Genomic DNA, 14,837 nt, shown 5'->3' on the forward strand with positions numbered 1-14,837 from the left:
GACAGGGGTATATTTATCCAAAAATCATCCTGGGGGCGCGTTTATGACACCGCGAGAAGTACAACTATGCGAGTTTACGACCACTTTATGACTTCTTATATCATAATACACTGTATATAATATGTTTAGTGATTGGTGACCAGAGTACCAGACGACTTTTTTTGTTGCATTGTACTAATGTTCTTAACAATATTTATACAAAGTATTCTTATTTTTTTGTTCTGATAGAATATCATGCTAATATTATTTTTCATTATTCGTTGTCATTTTATGGTTAGACGTAATGCATAGGTATATTAGTAGGTACCTATAATATAATATTTTTCCTTTTCAGTAGGTATGGATAAACAATTTTATGTTATGAATGCATAAATAGGTATTTGGTACCTATAAATATACATATATTTATTATAATTGAATTAAACTTATCACTTAGCACATTATAAACAAACAAATAATTGGTTGCATCGCGTATCAAATATTAACGTATCTATATAATTATATTAATTAGTTAATATACAATATAGTATACTACAGTAGTAGACCTACTATATACCAAGTATATAACCATGCAGTGCTTCATGGCTTTAATTGAACCACATAAAGTGTACATCTGCGTATTTAAAATCACATTTTATTCCACTTTTTTTAATTTGTTGGCCTGAAAAATGAATAATTTCTAGACAAAGTTTGTGGGCTGTAGCATCATAATATAGACATAACAAAAAATTGAATTGATGCCCCACAGACTTTAACTTAAAAACATTTATATTTTTCAATAATCACACATTAGAATATTTCTGATATTTTTAGTGTATTATAACTATAAGTTTCTAAGTGGATTCTCATCGAAAAGATATATGCCTATAATAAATTAAACTTTCAATGGATTATATAATATCAAATATTAAACTTATATTGATGGAGATAATTCACATGAAACGAGGTCTATATACAAGCATTATAGTAGGTAACGTAGTTTACACGTATAGGCCAAACCTCTCAAGTGTTAGAGGAGCTAAATTTTAAAAGTTTTGGATACCACTATACTTAAATATACATATAATATATAATATCATGTTGTCGAGTTGTACGGAAATCTGTCGCGGGGTGTTCATCTCGATGTAAAAGCATATATATCGTTCCAGTGCCCTATGGCGTACCGCCACGGCGGTTTAATATAACGCCACCGCCAGATTCTGTTCTATTTTAGGGTCGGTCCCCAGCGTCGCTGCAATGTACGACGGCAATGTTCGGTGGGAAAAATCAATAGTCGTCCTTGAATTTGAAGAGTTCACGTTTATAATAGGTGTTCGCCGAAAATCAAGGTTATATAACATTTGCTCCTCATGATATATTTTTTGTTTAATATGCTTAGGTACTCATTTCAGCCATAGTATATAATTTGAAAGCGTATCAAGTGATACAAGTTTAGCAGAAATTCTTGTCGAATTTGTATAATGATAATAATTATTATTATTAGTTATACGGTCGAGGGTTAAATTTTCGATTACTTTTCATTTGTCCGTGGTTTCAAAGGGTAATTGGCATACGCACGGTATTAAAGCCTACCGCTTTACTATTCTTGCATGTCGAGATAAATATGAATACATATTTATGTATGTATAATGTATATAATGTACATATATATGACTTTTTCATTAGTTTCGTTTGAATATGATACCATTATGTATAGTTTGTTCGTACAAAACTTTTAGTTTGTATATATTGTTGAATTTCCAATGCTCTGCAATTTTTGTTTATTGTTACTTTTTTTGGGGGTGGTATTGAATAACATTATTTTTATTTTAAATTACGATGTTTTATGGAGCAATAACATAATACGAATTTCGATTAGAAAACTTAACGTGGATTATCATCCATAGAGGTTTTTACATTTAATTTTTAACTATATGATTGTTGTTGCCCTTTGATTTAGCAATTTTCAATATCCAAGAAATTGTAGGTACGTTCTATAACACTCACAAAACCACCAAAACCACAAAAACGATCAGTGGTGATTCTAGCGCATGGGCAGAACGAATAGCTTCTCCTACCAAATATTTTGGTGTCCACTTGTTAAAAAGTTCATTATCGTATTGTAGTGTAATTTTGATAAGTAAAGGATCAACTATAATTTCGTTTTATTTACTTATCAATTATCACTAATACTAAATATTAATTGTCTTTTTTCATAATACCTATACTTAAATTATAAAAGTATAGTTTAATAATATATTATACATATCATGTTTAAAGAATAAATAAAATCTATATTTTTATTTAATATTAGTATGTAAGGCAAACAAAAAAAAAAAAAAATTGAGATAAAGGTTAGGTTACGCCCTATTAATATAATTATAAGTAAACTATTAGTCATAACTTAACTTACCCATACCTGAAATATGAGCTCTAGAATATAATATTATGTATTTACGTATACATAACTATTATAGAATCGTCCATGGAAAGACCAACTTCGTCATCTGTCTTGTATAGTATGCGTTTTATCGTATAGTCTGTTGTCCATTATAATCATGGTATTTGTAATTATTATAATATTAAATACAACAATTTATGTTAGAATCTCATTAAATAAAAAAAAAATCATGGTATTAATTTATGAACCATAACTTATCGGAAAATTTTAAGTCAATTCGAACTCAACTTTTAAATACGACACCGCAGGCGATGTAGCTACAGTGAGCCAGGCTTTAATGCATACCTACCTATAGTATACGTAACTATCCTAGTATTTTTTACTTTGGGTGTTAGTAAGATTTATTTACAAAATATAATGATTAAGTTCATTAAGTCGGTTGTGCATGCTAAACATATCGCCGTATATTATTGCTTTATCATTCGTTTATCGAATAATCGGTATATAGTCATAATGGAATGATGTGCACACAAATCATTGTACCTCGCCGATTTTTAATGATATTAATATTCATGGGATGTGATAATAAATATTATATATAATGTGAGTGCGCGTACAATATTTTCGGCCTATTTATCGCCAACTTCGCGCAACTGCATGATTTTTGCGATTATAGGCCGAACCGTTCGATTGAAATATAATATACATATAAAACATGCGCACGAGATTTTAATGTTTACCTAAGGCCGTGCGAAATCTTTATTACTCGTTTACTCCGCGGCAACTTTAGCTGTTCTCGGGAGATAATAAAATGTTTGATATAAAATAATAATTATTATTATATTACTGTTGCACGCCTTAATATTATTATTTATTACGTTATTACACACAGCGTATGTTTAGTTTCTTGGAATATTGCATTGCTGTTGATAATTTTATTTTATTTTTTATCATAGTTGTACAATTTTTGTGATAACAAACATCTGATATTTTGCTGAACAATGATGATTTTTGTGTTTTTTTTCTACTATAGGCGCCCAATGGCTTGTGGGTAAACAATAATAAACGAAATCGGATCTCCGTGTACAAAATACGCAGTGCAAGTGTGCTATTATGTATTATATTATATCTAAACCTTGGGTATAGCTGCGGGCTTAAACTTTTAACTTTGAAACCCATATATTGGTTCATCCGGTTCGGTCGTTTATGTGGCTCTTGAATACTTTTATCTATTTTTTTATCAGCACAATATTGAAAACAACCACACCTACTGGTTACCAATATGATGGTACTCTAGTAGGTACTATCCCTGTGTAATACTACCTGTCTATGTTATATTTTATTCTAGCTTTGTTCGAGAATCCAAACTTAAAAAACTTCGAAATGGTTCTATAGGTTCTATTTTTTAAGATTAGGTGTATAATTCTGTGCAAAAATATAAATTATAATAAATTTCTTGGATTGCTAAATTATAGAAATAATACCTACTTACATTATGGTTTAGTAACTTAACGATGAGCAGTTAATTTATAATACATCGTATGATACTATTATTATAATACAATTTAAAATATTGTATATTAATGCTAAATACTGTAATTTTTTTTAATTTAGTGTATCTGTCATTCATGGAGTATAGACTCATTTTTAATAGGTTAATATATGGTATAATGATACCTATCCTGATTTTTAAAGAATTTATAAACGTCAGTATGACGTGGGGGTTACTAAAAATCGAATTTGTTATATTATAGTACCCACGCAGCACGCTCCTATATTTCATTAATATTATGCGTATAAATTATTACACGATATCATAGTTTATTAATAATTATACGATTACGTGGTTTCTGTTTAGTTTTAACGAGAAAATGAAAATTACTATTTGGTTGTTTAGTAGTTATACTTTATTAGTCTATTTTGTACATAGTACATTGAAAAAATATTATCGAGAAATATGTGCATTTAATTTTATATCATTGCCTACGTACATTTATAGTTAATGTGTTTAATTACTTTTTATCAAACGAAACATATCATACATATGCGATATGTAATATTATTATAAACTAATACTTATATAGTGGTGTAACTTACAGCGGTTGATTCTTAACTCTAATATAAAATTGTATGTTTAAGTGCGCGTTAACACTGTTGATATCGAATTTATTTCGAACTGCTAAATCGGATAAAGTTTAAGTTACATTAACACGTAACAAGTAACATTAATACGAGTAACGTTTAAATTCTAGAGGTGGAGAGAATTTTCAATTTCAGAAATAAACTACCTATATCGCAATCTTACAACAGACATAATAACCGCGTTGCATATTATAATATTATGGCAACCATTGCAGCTATAATAATCTCAATACCTCAACGGTTAACGATAAAATATAATATTTCATAGGTTTTTAAAACGGCATTTTTTTTTTACGTTTAATTTTATAGAACTATATCAATATAAGTATAAGTTAAGTATTTTGGCTAATGTGTGTGGAGTATGTAGAAATAAATAAACATTGTGTACACTGCTATAGTGATATGGTGTGTTCTATTTATAACAGTCGTCATAACAATATTCACGGTCACTTAAGGTCAGGAAATCGTCGTATAGCAGCCGGGAAATCTGGTCCTAAACCGTGGCCGTGAGTACTTGAGTTGTGATGCGCGTAATCTAAGTGAAGTTATCCGTATAGTTCTATAGTTGTCTGTTTCAGTGACTAAAGGAAAAAAATTATAGTAGTTAGACTGATGGTAAATGTTATGTACTTATATTATATACTATTACTATATTCTTTATATAATTGTATAATATTATTTTAATTTACTAATAAACTTATATAAAATATTTAGCTATATGGTTTTAAAAAAGCCACGTTTACGTTTACAACAGCTATTCGCTTTATTTATGATTATTATTTTATTTTTTCAGAAAAATATTATATATTACGTAGAGTTAAATGACTTAATGTAAAAAATGAATATATTAAAATATAATAAAAAATACACCTTCATAATTTATATTATTTTATTAGTAAATTAATATTTAAAAATATGCAAAAATAGTAGTAATCCAAATAATAAGTTAGCTCTGGCAACTTGCATGTTGGTAGTCCGGTAAATTTTCGATCGATCATGGTACCAAAATTAAAAATTAAATTATATTTTTCATATTATGAAAAAAAATATTGTGTTAATGTCATCACTAAATTTATTTTTATCTGTTTAAGTAAAAATGTAAATAGAATAGGCAATAAAATAGCCATCCCTGTTGCAGGAGCTAAAAGAGTTCAATAAAAATAATAGTAATAACGTCATTGTGAGACTGCACGGTGAAAAACGTGAACGCGAAGGTATCGTATATATAGGTATTCATATTTCATATTGTTTGTATATAGGTACTGTTGCAAAACTACCGTAACCTTCCAATACTAAATATTTCGATTTTTGATTGTCTGGCTACGTACTTGAAAAAAAACTAATGTTGATATAAATTAAAGATAATATAATTTTTTCCAATTCACTCGACACTGAAAAATTTTTTCTGGTCCCTTATCGTGAACCGGTGTACATATAGTCTATACACCAATATCTTATTATGTATAAAATATATTACAATTTAAATTCTTTATTATAAGCGCATAATCTCAATTTTGGTTATCAGCAATATTATTACCGTGCAGTACTGTCCTAAATAAAATATAAATAATTGCGAATAGACAATAGTAAATTTTGAAAAAAATTTAATTATTAATAATATATTGTTGGTATACCTATAAGTATATATTATATTATGATGGAAAATACAAGAAAAGTCGTGAAAACATTGTTTATAGCAACTAGTCTGCTATTGGGGAGTTTCGTCGTTTATGCTTTTTATAGTGCTCACAAAAGTACGTATTGTACGTAATATTACCTAAATGTTTAAGTATATCGTACAGGTATATTATATTGTAGACGATAAAAATTGTGCGCTCATGTGCCTGCGTGCGCTGTGTCGAGGTCGTTCCGACGAACTGATGTTGATAAGCTTGTGCCAAAATGTAATTTAACACTGTTTTTATTCGCCCCCTTTTTCGTGATTTTATTCCTGCTTCTCCGCCCCGCGGAGATCCGACCGACTACGCCGTCGCCGTCGCCACCGCTTTCGCTCGTCAAACTCCGCCGCCGTCGTTCGTTACTTCGTATTACTTACGTTTCATTCGGCGATTGTGCAGCGGCGTTATCTGCGAGGCTGTGTGTGTCGCTGCACGTTCGGTGCGTGCGATTATGTTTCGCCGCGATCCGCTCGTTACAATAATCGCGCGACTGAATAATATTATACGTATATTATGGTGTTTACGAATTGACTATATCGGAATCTGATATATTATATATTATAATATATTTCGATAAAACATATCAAAGTATCTCAATACACTACATATATATATATATTAGTATAAATATCAGGTCTTATTATAATAAGGCTGGCGGCGATAGTAAACCTTTCGTTTTTACTATGGCTGCAATTGTGAATAATATTATATCAATATTGACAATAATCTTTATAATCGCTTGATTTTCGAATTTTGATTGTTTTATGTTAATAGTTTATGAAAATATAAAATGAGTTTACAATTAAACGATAGGTTTTGTGAATTTTTTCTCTAAATTGTTGTATTTTATATTATACCTAAATTGTACCTATTGTATCTACTTATAACTAAAATTACTTATATAAGATACTATATATTAAAGTCTTACATTTGACAGAGAAACCCACTATTTTCTCTAATGAAAAAATATAATATAATGTATGGTTTAAATAGTTTTCATCCTCAGTTGTGGGATGAACCCCATTGCATTTGAAAGTATATGAAACTGAAAATTGCCCCACTAGGCCTAGGTATGCCTTCGTGTCTCGCGCGATCAAAGATTGTATTTGGTTTGATTAATACATTCAATAACAGAAAACCTAATAACAAATATTTTAAATATTTTATTATGCTGAAGTATAGCTCTTCTGCAATAAAATGTTAAAGTATGTATTTATGCGGAGTAAATATAGATTCCATTTACCTATAAGTTACGTGAATACTTCAGTCGCGCATGTTGCAGAAAAATATGTATAGGTATATTTTAGAATTTATATGTTCCGAATACTTTCTTTAACAAAAAAATAAAAGAAGTAGGTACCTAAGACGTTTGATAATTTTTTCTTCGATAAAAACTATTACATTGTACCTACGTATATTATTATACATTTTTGCAAAATGTACTATTTATGTATGGAATAACGATCCGTTGACTGTAATAATTCCCGATCGACGAACAGTTGTTAAATATTTAAAAAATCAATCTGATATCGTTTCAAGATGTTTTGAAATTTAATATTTTTATAAATTAAGAAAAAATGCAAATTGTAAATGTGTTCACATTCAGTAATATTATACTTAGAGGTCTGAAAAAGGCGATAACAATATTTTTTGAAATACCTACTGCAAGTAAAAGTAAAGTAATTTATTATCCTCTGAAGCCATCTATTGGTGGTGTTTCGATTAATGGTACAAAATGTGAGAGATGTTTGCATTTTAAAGGATTCACATTTTGGAGCTCCAATAGAAAATAAGAAATCCATTATATTTTTAAGAGAAATAAATGAGAAAATGTTATAAACGACGATGAGGAAACGTGTAGAAAATTGCATTTAAACTTAACAATTAAATATACCTCAAATACTACCACTAGTAAAACGAATATTATTGTATTCATTCTGAAAAATATTTTGATATTGTAATGTCGACGTTATTTATATTTTAAAAATAAATGATTTATAAACGTTATTATTTGAATTTATTCCACGTATTTAACATGTATTTTCAACATTGAATTTATTTAACATATATATTTCAATAATACAATTGCAGGTTTCTAATTGATAGAACAATTATTAACTATGGTTAGTTTTTTAAATTACTCATTTTTATCGATTACATTTTGTTATTTAATTTTAAACTAAATACCTATGTTTTTTTTTTAAATTCCGGTTGGGTTTTTTTTATTAAAAATATATGTAACTTATATAACTTGTGCTTATTCTGTTAAAGTAGGTACATAAAAAATAATTATATTTTTAACAGTTACTGTATTCCTCTGAAATAAAATTATCTAAATTATTTTATATTTTCTACAAAAAAAAAAAAAAATTAAATATTTTAAATATTAAAGATTTTCAATGAAAAAAACATTCCATTTTAATTAACTGTTATTGAAAATTCGAAATATAGTGTATGAAAACCAAACATTCTCGACAAATGCCCGTGGTATAAATAGCTGAAAAATGTACCTACATAGTGGTGTACAGTAGGCAGCAGCTTGTTAATTAAATGTATAAGTAATAATCATGGCATTCATAAATCATGATTCATTATTAGTTCTTCTTTATTATATTCACAAATTTTCAGTTTTCCATAGGATTTTTTAGATTTATTTAAACTAGAATACTAAATTCATCGTGAAAAATTAATTTGATTCATTATTCGATCTTACAGTAAATGAATATTTTGTTTACAGTGAAAGAAATGCCGAAATTGGTGAAACTTGCGCCCAATGGATCAGCAGACAGGTTGCCGTTACAAGAATCAAAAAAACGTAAAAGGCCAATTGGAAAAAGCCACGCTTTAGTCACCAGTAAACCGTTGACGATAGGTGAGATAACTTTTGAAGTTGTAATTATAATATAATATTATATTATACCTATAGGTATTTTTATTAATAAGTTTAAAATAATGAGGCAATAAATTATTTAATATTGAAATAAGGTTTATTATAAAACACAGTTACAAATATGTTTTCGATGACGTCTGCTACTATTTAATATATTTTCTTTTCGGTAGTTGTTAATATTTGATTACAAAACGTCATAGTAAAAAACGTTTACTGTCTTCCTCATTTTTTAAATACCTATACTATAGAATAATTCAAGTTTACTGATGTGTTAATGTGGTGCTAGTTTCAATGATTTTTTATTATTTATTTATATTATATGCTTATTTGACTTAGCGTATAGGCTGAGTAAAATCTTTCTAGTATGAACGAATATTATTTCGTTTTGTTTTTGTAATGTGAATTATGCAAATGTAGTCACTTTTTTTTATGATTTCATGATTTGAGTATTATAACGTTACCCAAGACGTTTATCTTTCACGCTTATTATAATGCAGTTGCCCTCGTCGAATGATGACATTTCCGGACAACATTGTAGTACTCTACAGTGTACATAGAATAATTGAGTTTTAATATTATTTATTATCTTATTTTTCCATTGTATACAAATGATTATATACCTATAAAATGATACAGCACTGTCTTATTGTTGTTCAAATATATTGATAATTATATATTGAAACTTAATAAATAAAACTCATAACTTAATCATTGTAAGCATTAATATTCTGGTTTGTCTACTAAATGGTTAAATTTTTATTCAAATGTGAATATAATTACACTAATATAATGCAGAAATAATTTTTTTTTTAAAACATTCGCGAAAGCGGATTACGTTCCAATAGATTTGGCACACCATCATTTAAAAAAAATAATAATAATCACACAGATTATAGGTACTTGCATTCGCTTTAGTGAACAATATTAAAACTTTACAAAGAGTAATTCTAATATATTTGCTATTTACCTGTTTTTATGATGCACCATTAAATTAAATATAAAATTATTATACAGATGATGCATACAAGCTAAAAGTAGGTAGGTATATAAGCACTTACCTTGAAATCTTTTTTTTTTTTTGATTTCTTGCAGTGTACGTACAGTATTTATTCACTTTCTTTTATTTAATAATAATTGTACCGTTTTAAATTTTTATTTTATAAGTTAGTTGAATATATAATATTTTGTATGTTAACGTACCTATATATATATTTTAATATGTCATTGAATAATTATAGGTATTATGGTTTTATGTAAATAATTCATGAGTCATACCTAATTAAAAAAAATATTTTATAGCTTTTCTTTCTATCTCTACGATTTTATACTTGAGTCTTTCCGAAAAATAATAACTTACCGATAACAAATATAGAAAAATGTTTTGAAAATTTTTTATACATTTGTACAAGTTATATAAATATAAAATAAATAGTGTATATGCATATTTTAATTACTGCAACAATAGTCACAATAATAGTAATAATAATATATTATATATTATATTCCTATTATTTTAATTTTTTTATAATAAATTGTTGTCAGTTATGATGTCTATTAAGGTTTTTTGTCTAAATATTTCGTAGACAGTAATCAATAGATAGCATTGCTTCTGTATGTTTTAAACTGTGTATTATGGGTCGGGGGCGTTTTGAGAATTAATGCGAATGACGGATTTCAATCTTGTTTTTAGCATCATCAATTTAACTGCGGAAGTTTATAGTACAATGGAAGCCGGATAGATTTATTTTCCGATAATTTATCAGCTTATATACATAATTATTTTGATAAACACTGAAAGAGAATAGAAATAATATACAAATAATGGTATTATTATACCAACATTTTTATTTTACAATACGTGTTTCTATATATATTATACATTACGTATATAGGTACATCTAAAAGTACCTATGTATATTTTTTTTAGTATTTGCGATATTTGTAATTCAATATTTGATTTGTTCGTCTAATGTAGTTGCTCCCACTCCGATAGCAACAACCCGAAATGAAGACTCTATTAACTCGACCAAGTATACTACGTATGCGTCGCAGAGCAATCCAGCAGTGGTGTTGAAGAAAAAAGATTCCACTGTTCAATGCAGTCAAACTACAACCATCAAAAGTACGCTATTAAGTCATTATTGTACTGTAAACCCATCATATTATGCATCATTCCCACTCCGTGTACATTTTCTTATGAACGTAATTCGATTTAGCTGGCGTCAGTGGAAATATACCGGTGGGCATAGCTGTTGCCAGACAAAGGTATACTCAAAGTTCTTCCAACACAGAAGTTCAAAGGCAACGAGAGACCACCACAACGACGGTATCTATGCCCGAAGTCGTTCATCAGTCTCCGATGCAGACAATGGGTAAACATACATATTTTAAAACTATTAAATAAAACTGTATTATAGTGATAATACTTATAGTGATTAGTGGTGGTGTTTAGTAAGGTATTTTTATGTCTTGACGATATATGGCCACGTTGAAGTCTTTTCGACAATTAATATTCGATTGATTATACTAAAAAATATTATACAAAGTGTTGAATGTTTATAATATTAACCATTGAGTATTATTTTGATCGTTCGAATTAAGTTTCCCATATAAAACTAATTAATAATAAATATACATCCGAGACTCGGTGTTATATAATTTGTGTTAACTCAATGTATGTTCATTAGTGTTGTCCTACAACGATTGTTCCATGACAACTGGATCAACAACAGGTATAAACCGATGGCCATCGTCTGGGAGCTGCAGCATTCCTCAAAACACTATCGGAAGCCAATGGAGTTTTCAAAATACTACATTAAGAAGTAAACCAAATACTCGCTAAACAATATTGCTTGATTTTATTTGTTCTCTATAATATTATAAAAATTGTTCTATTCATATTAAATTACTTCAAAATGACTTTTCTCTCTTCCAATATTATATTAGAATCATACTTATAAATAATTTAAAATTGTATCATGTAATGTATGTATATATTTTTTTTGTGAAGCTCCTGCTTTGGAACAGCAGACCATACAGCCGGTCGGATATCAACTAGTCCAAGATCAATCCGGTCAATATTTTCTTTTACCTCAAAACTCTATTGCCGGTTAGTAAAAGCAAATAATCACAAATGCGGATTTGTTTGCTACCTACTTATTATTTATTAATTATTTTGTAGAATTATGGTATTTAATTAATTCAAATTTTATTACGTAGGTTTAATGGCTATGCCGTTTGATTATTGCAAGTCGGAAACACAAAATCACCACCAACCTAATCAAGGTTATACTCTAATCCAACAACCACAGCAGCAGATGACTACTCTATCGCCGATCATAAACCACCATCCACAGTATACTTCTATTGCTAGTTCGGGTAAATATTATTATTTTTATTTGCCAATTGCTTCTTTAACTGTAAAATCATTTTTTATAATTTTGTTCAGGTTCATTCTTGATTCAACAAGTCAGTTCTTCCACTCCTCCAGCCCTCATAAACACTCATCATCAACTAACCGACAACAGTGCACACCAACAACCGTTAATCCAGTTGACATCGCCTGAAAATCAGATGATAATTTTCAACCAACAACAATCAGCTATTGTGGCTCAACCACTAATAGGTCATCTTCAACCGCCACACGCGGGACTGACTATTGCAACTCAAATGCAATCTGGATGTCAAAATCAAATCAACGATATACAAACAGTATCTGAGTCTGTAACTGTTCAAACAAAATTAGTACAGCAGTCTATTACTGAAAAGAGTACGATTTCAAGACACACAGAAGAAAATGTTTCAATTTCATTGGACTATTGTAACACTACTATTAGTGAACCAGAAAAAGACTTAAAACAAGATTTTTCAGCGCCAGAACCCCTCTTGGAATCTGAAGCGATTATATCACATGATGCTAGCAATCAAACAGATATTCAAACTGAAGATGAAGCTTATCATCCATCGATTGAAGAAAGCAAAGAACCTAATTTCACCGAGAGTGCTCAAGACTGCATAAATAATGACCAGCCTTTGACTGAAAGTACTACTCAGACTTCAGTTTTGTCTATAGCCGAAAATTCAAATACACCAGATATTACTGGACTAGAGCTGTTGTTGAATAGCATTGAACAGTTTGAAAAACGAAACTCTAGTGAACAATTGGAAAGTTGTCATACTCAGGAAGATGTGATGAATACTTCAGAACAGGACAATGTTCAAACAGTAGATGTTAATGTAAATACTGTCGAGGAAGCAGAAGAAAAAGGCGTTAACAAGATTGATTTACTTTTGTTGGCTGAACAGTTTTTGGAAACTGAAAAATCTAGTGAGACTTCTGAGCAAGACAATATTATTAAGAATTACTCAAACAATAATAATTTAACTGGTAAGTGTAGTAATTAAGTTTATATATATTTTTAGGGCTTGACTTTTAATGGTTTAAAAATTTATCTACTAAATATGCATGAAATTATGCAATTAATAAATCAAAGATGTATCTAATTATTCTAATTGCAAAACAAAAACATGAATTTTTTTTTTTTTTTTATTAAATTTGAATGTTTTTACTTTGAAATATATAGTAAGTTTATTTTTAATTACCTATGTAAAATATAAATATAATTATCCTCTAAACATTAATAATCAATTTACAATAGATATACTACATAAATATAATAAGAAAACTTTTCAAAGTATAAATATATCATAAAATCATATCACTGCCACAAGATACAAATTTAAGAAGGTATTAGGTATATGACTATTTAAGTTGTAATAATTATCAAACATGCATTAAAAGTTGTTAATCAGCAACATAAATTTAAAATTAAAAATCATAAGTTTCAAAATTATTTATTAATTTTTTTTAATATTTAATAGTTAAGTTTTTAAATTAATTTATTGGTTACTTATAAAGTAATAAATATATATTATATAATATTTTATAGTAATAAATCTAAAATTAAAATATATATATTAGTAGTTTTGAAATGTACATATTGGTGAAATCATGCTAAGTTAGGTAAAACAAAGTTCAAGTCCTATTATATGATATATAATATGAGTAAATTTTTGCGAATTCATGAATTTATATGTGTTTTTGTTTAGCTGTAGAGGAAAAATTATGCAGTTATGAGTTTGAAGAAAACCCCACCAAACCACTTGAGGTGACAATAAATAAAAATGGCATTAAAAAAGTTTATACCAAGAAATCATTTGCTCAGAGTAGCACCACTATTTTCCAGTCAGTTGACAAATTAAAAGTTAACTCAAAATTAGATACAATCAAAAAGGCACCTAAGTACTCTAGTGTTAAAGTTCAAAATCGAAAAATGTCTGACTCAAGTTTATCATCTTCTGGTCAAGTAAAACGTGGACCAGGTCGTCCAAAAAAAGTATTGAAATGTGATGATGGAAATAACAACAATGGAAATAATGAACTAGATGTAAAAGAAAAACGGTTGAAATTGGATTGTAGTTCAAAAACCAAACATAAGACTTCTAGTTCCTCTTCATCAGATCTCTCTCCTCCCGTGTTAGAACCATGGAGTCCTTTTTCACCTAGAAAGATTTCAACACATACCCCACCCACATTATCACCAGTTTCATCAGGGGCTAAACACTCTGATGCTAAAAAATTATCGGATGATGATAAGTTCTATCAAAAAAAATTTGTCAAAAAACGCTCTACATCATCAATTATGGTATGCAATATATTCCAATTAAACTATCTGTATTTATACTT

General features: G+C 28.4%; 1 protein-coding gene across 9 annotated transcripts in view; it reads left to right on the top strand.

The window, feature by feature from the left end:
- LOC114120265 (myb-like protein AA) overlaps positions 1–14,837 on the top strand; it is a 67,815-nt gene that overhangs the window by 49,664 nt on the left and 3,314 nt on the right. For all 9 annotated transcript variants that reach the window (XM_050197362.1, XM_027982125.2, XM_050197366.1 and 6 more), the window contains 8 exons: positions 8,939–9,073; positions 11,067–11,213; positions 11,308–11,463; positions 11,779–11,913; positions 12,102–12,200; positions 12,311–12,469; positions 12,540–13,478; positions 14,201–14,796. In XM_050197362.1, coding sequence (XP_050053319.1) covers positions 8,939–9,073; positions 11,067–11,213; positions 11,308–11,463; positions 11,779–11,913; positions 12,102–12,200; positions 12,311–12,469; positions 12,540–13,478; positions 14,201–14,796 — 2,366 coding nt within the window. The remainder of the gene's footprint in view (positions 1–8,938; positions 9,074–11,066; positions 11,214–11,307; positions 11,464–11,778; positions 11,914–12,101; positions 12,201–12,310; positions 12,470–12,539; positions 13,479–14,200; positions 14,797–14,837) is intronic.

Source organism: Aphis gossypii, chromosome 1, assembly GCF_020184175.1.
Source record: "Aphis gossypii isolate Hap1 chromosome 1, ASM2018417v2, whole genome shotgun sequence".
Classification (NCBI taxonomy): domain Eukaryota; kingdom Metazoa; phylum Arthropoda; class Insecta; order Hemiptera; family Aphididae; genus Aphis; species Aphis gossypii.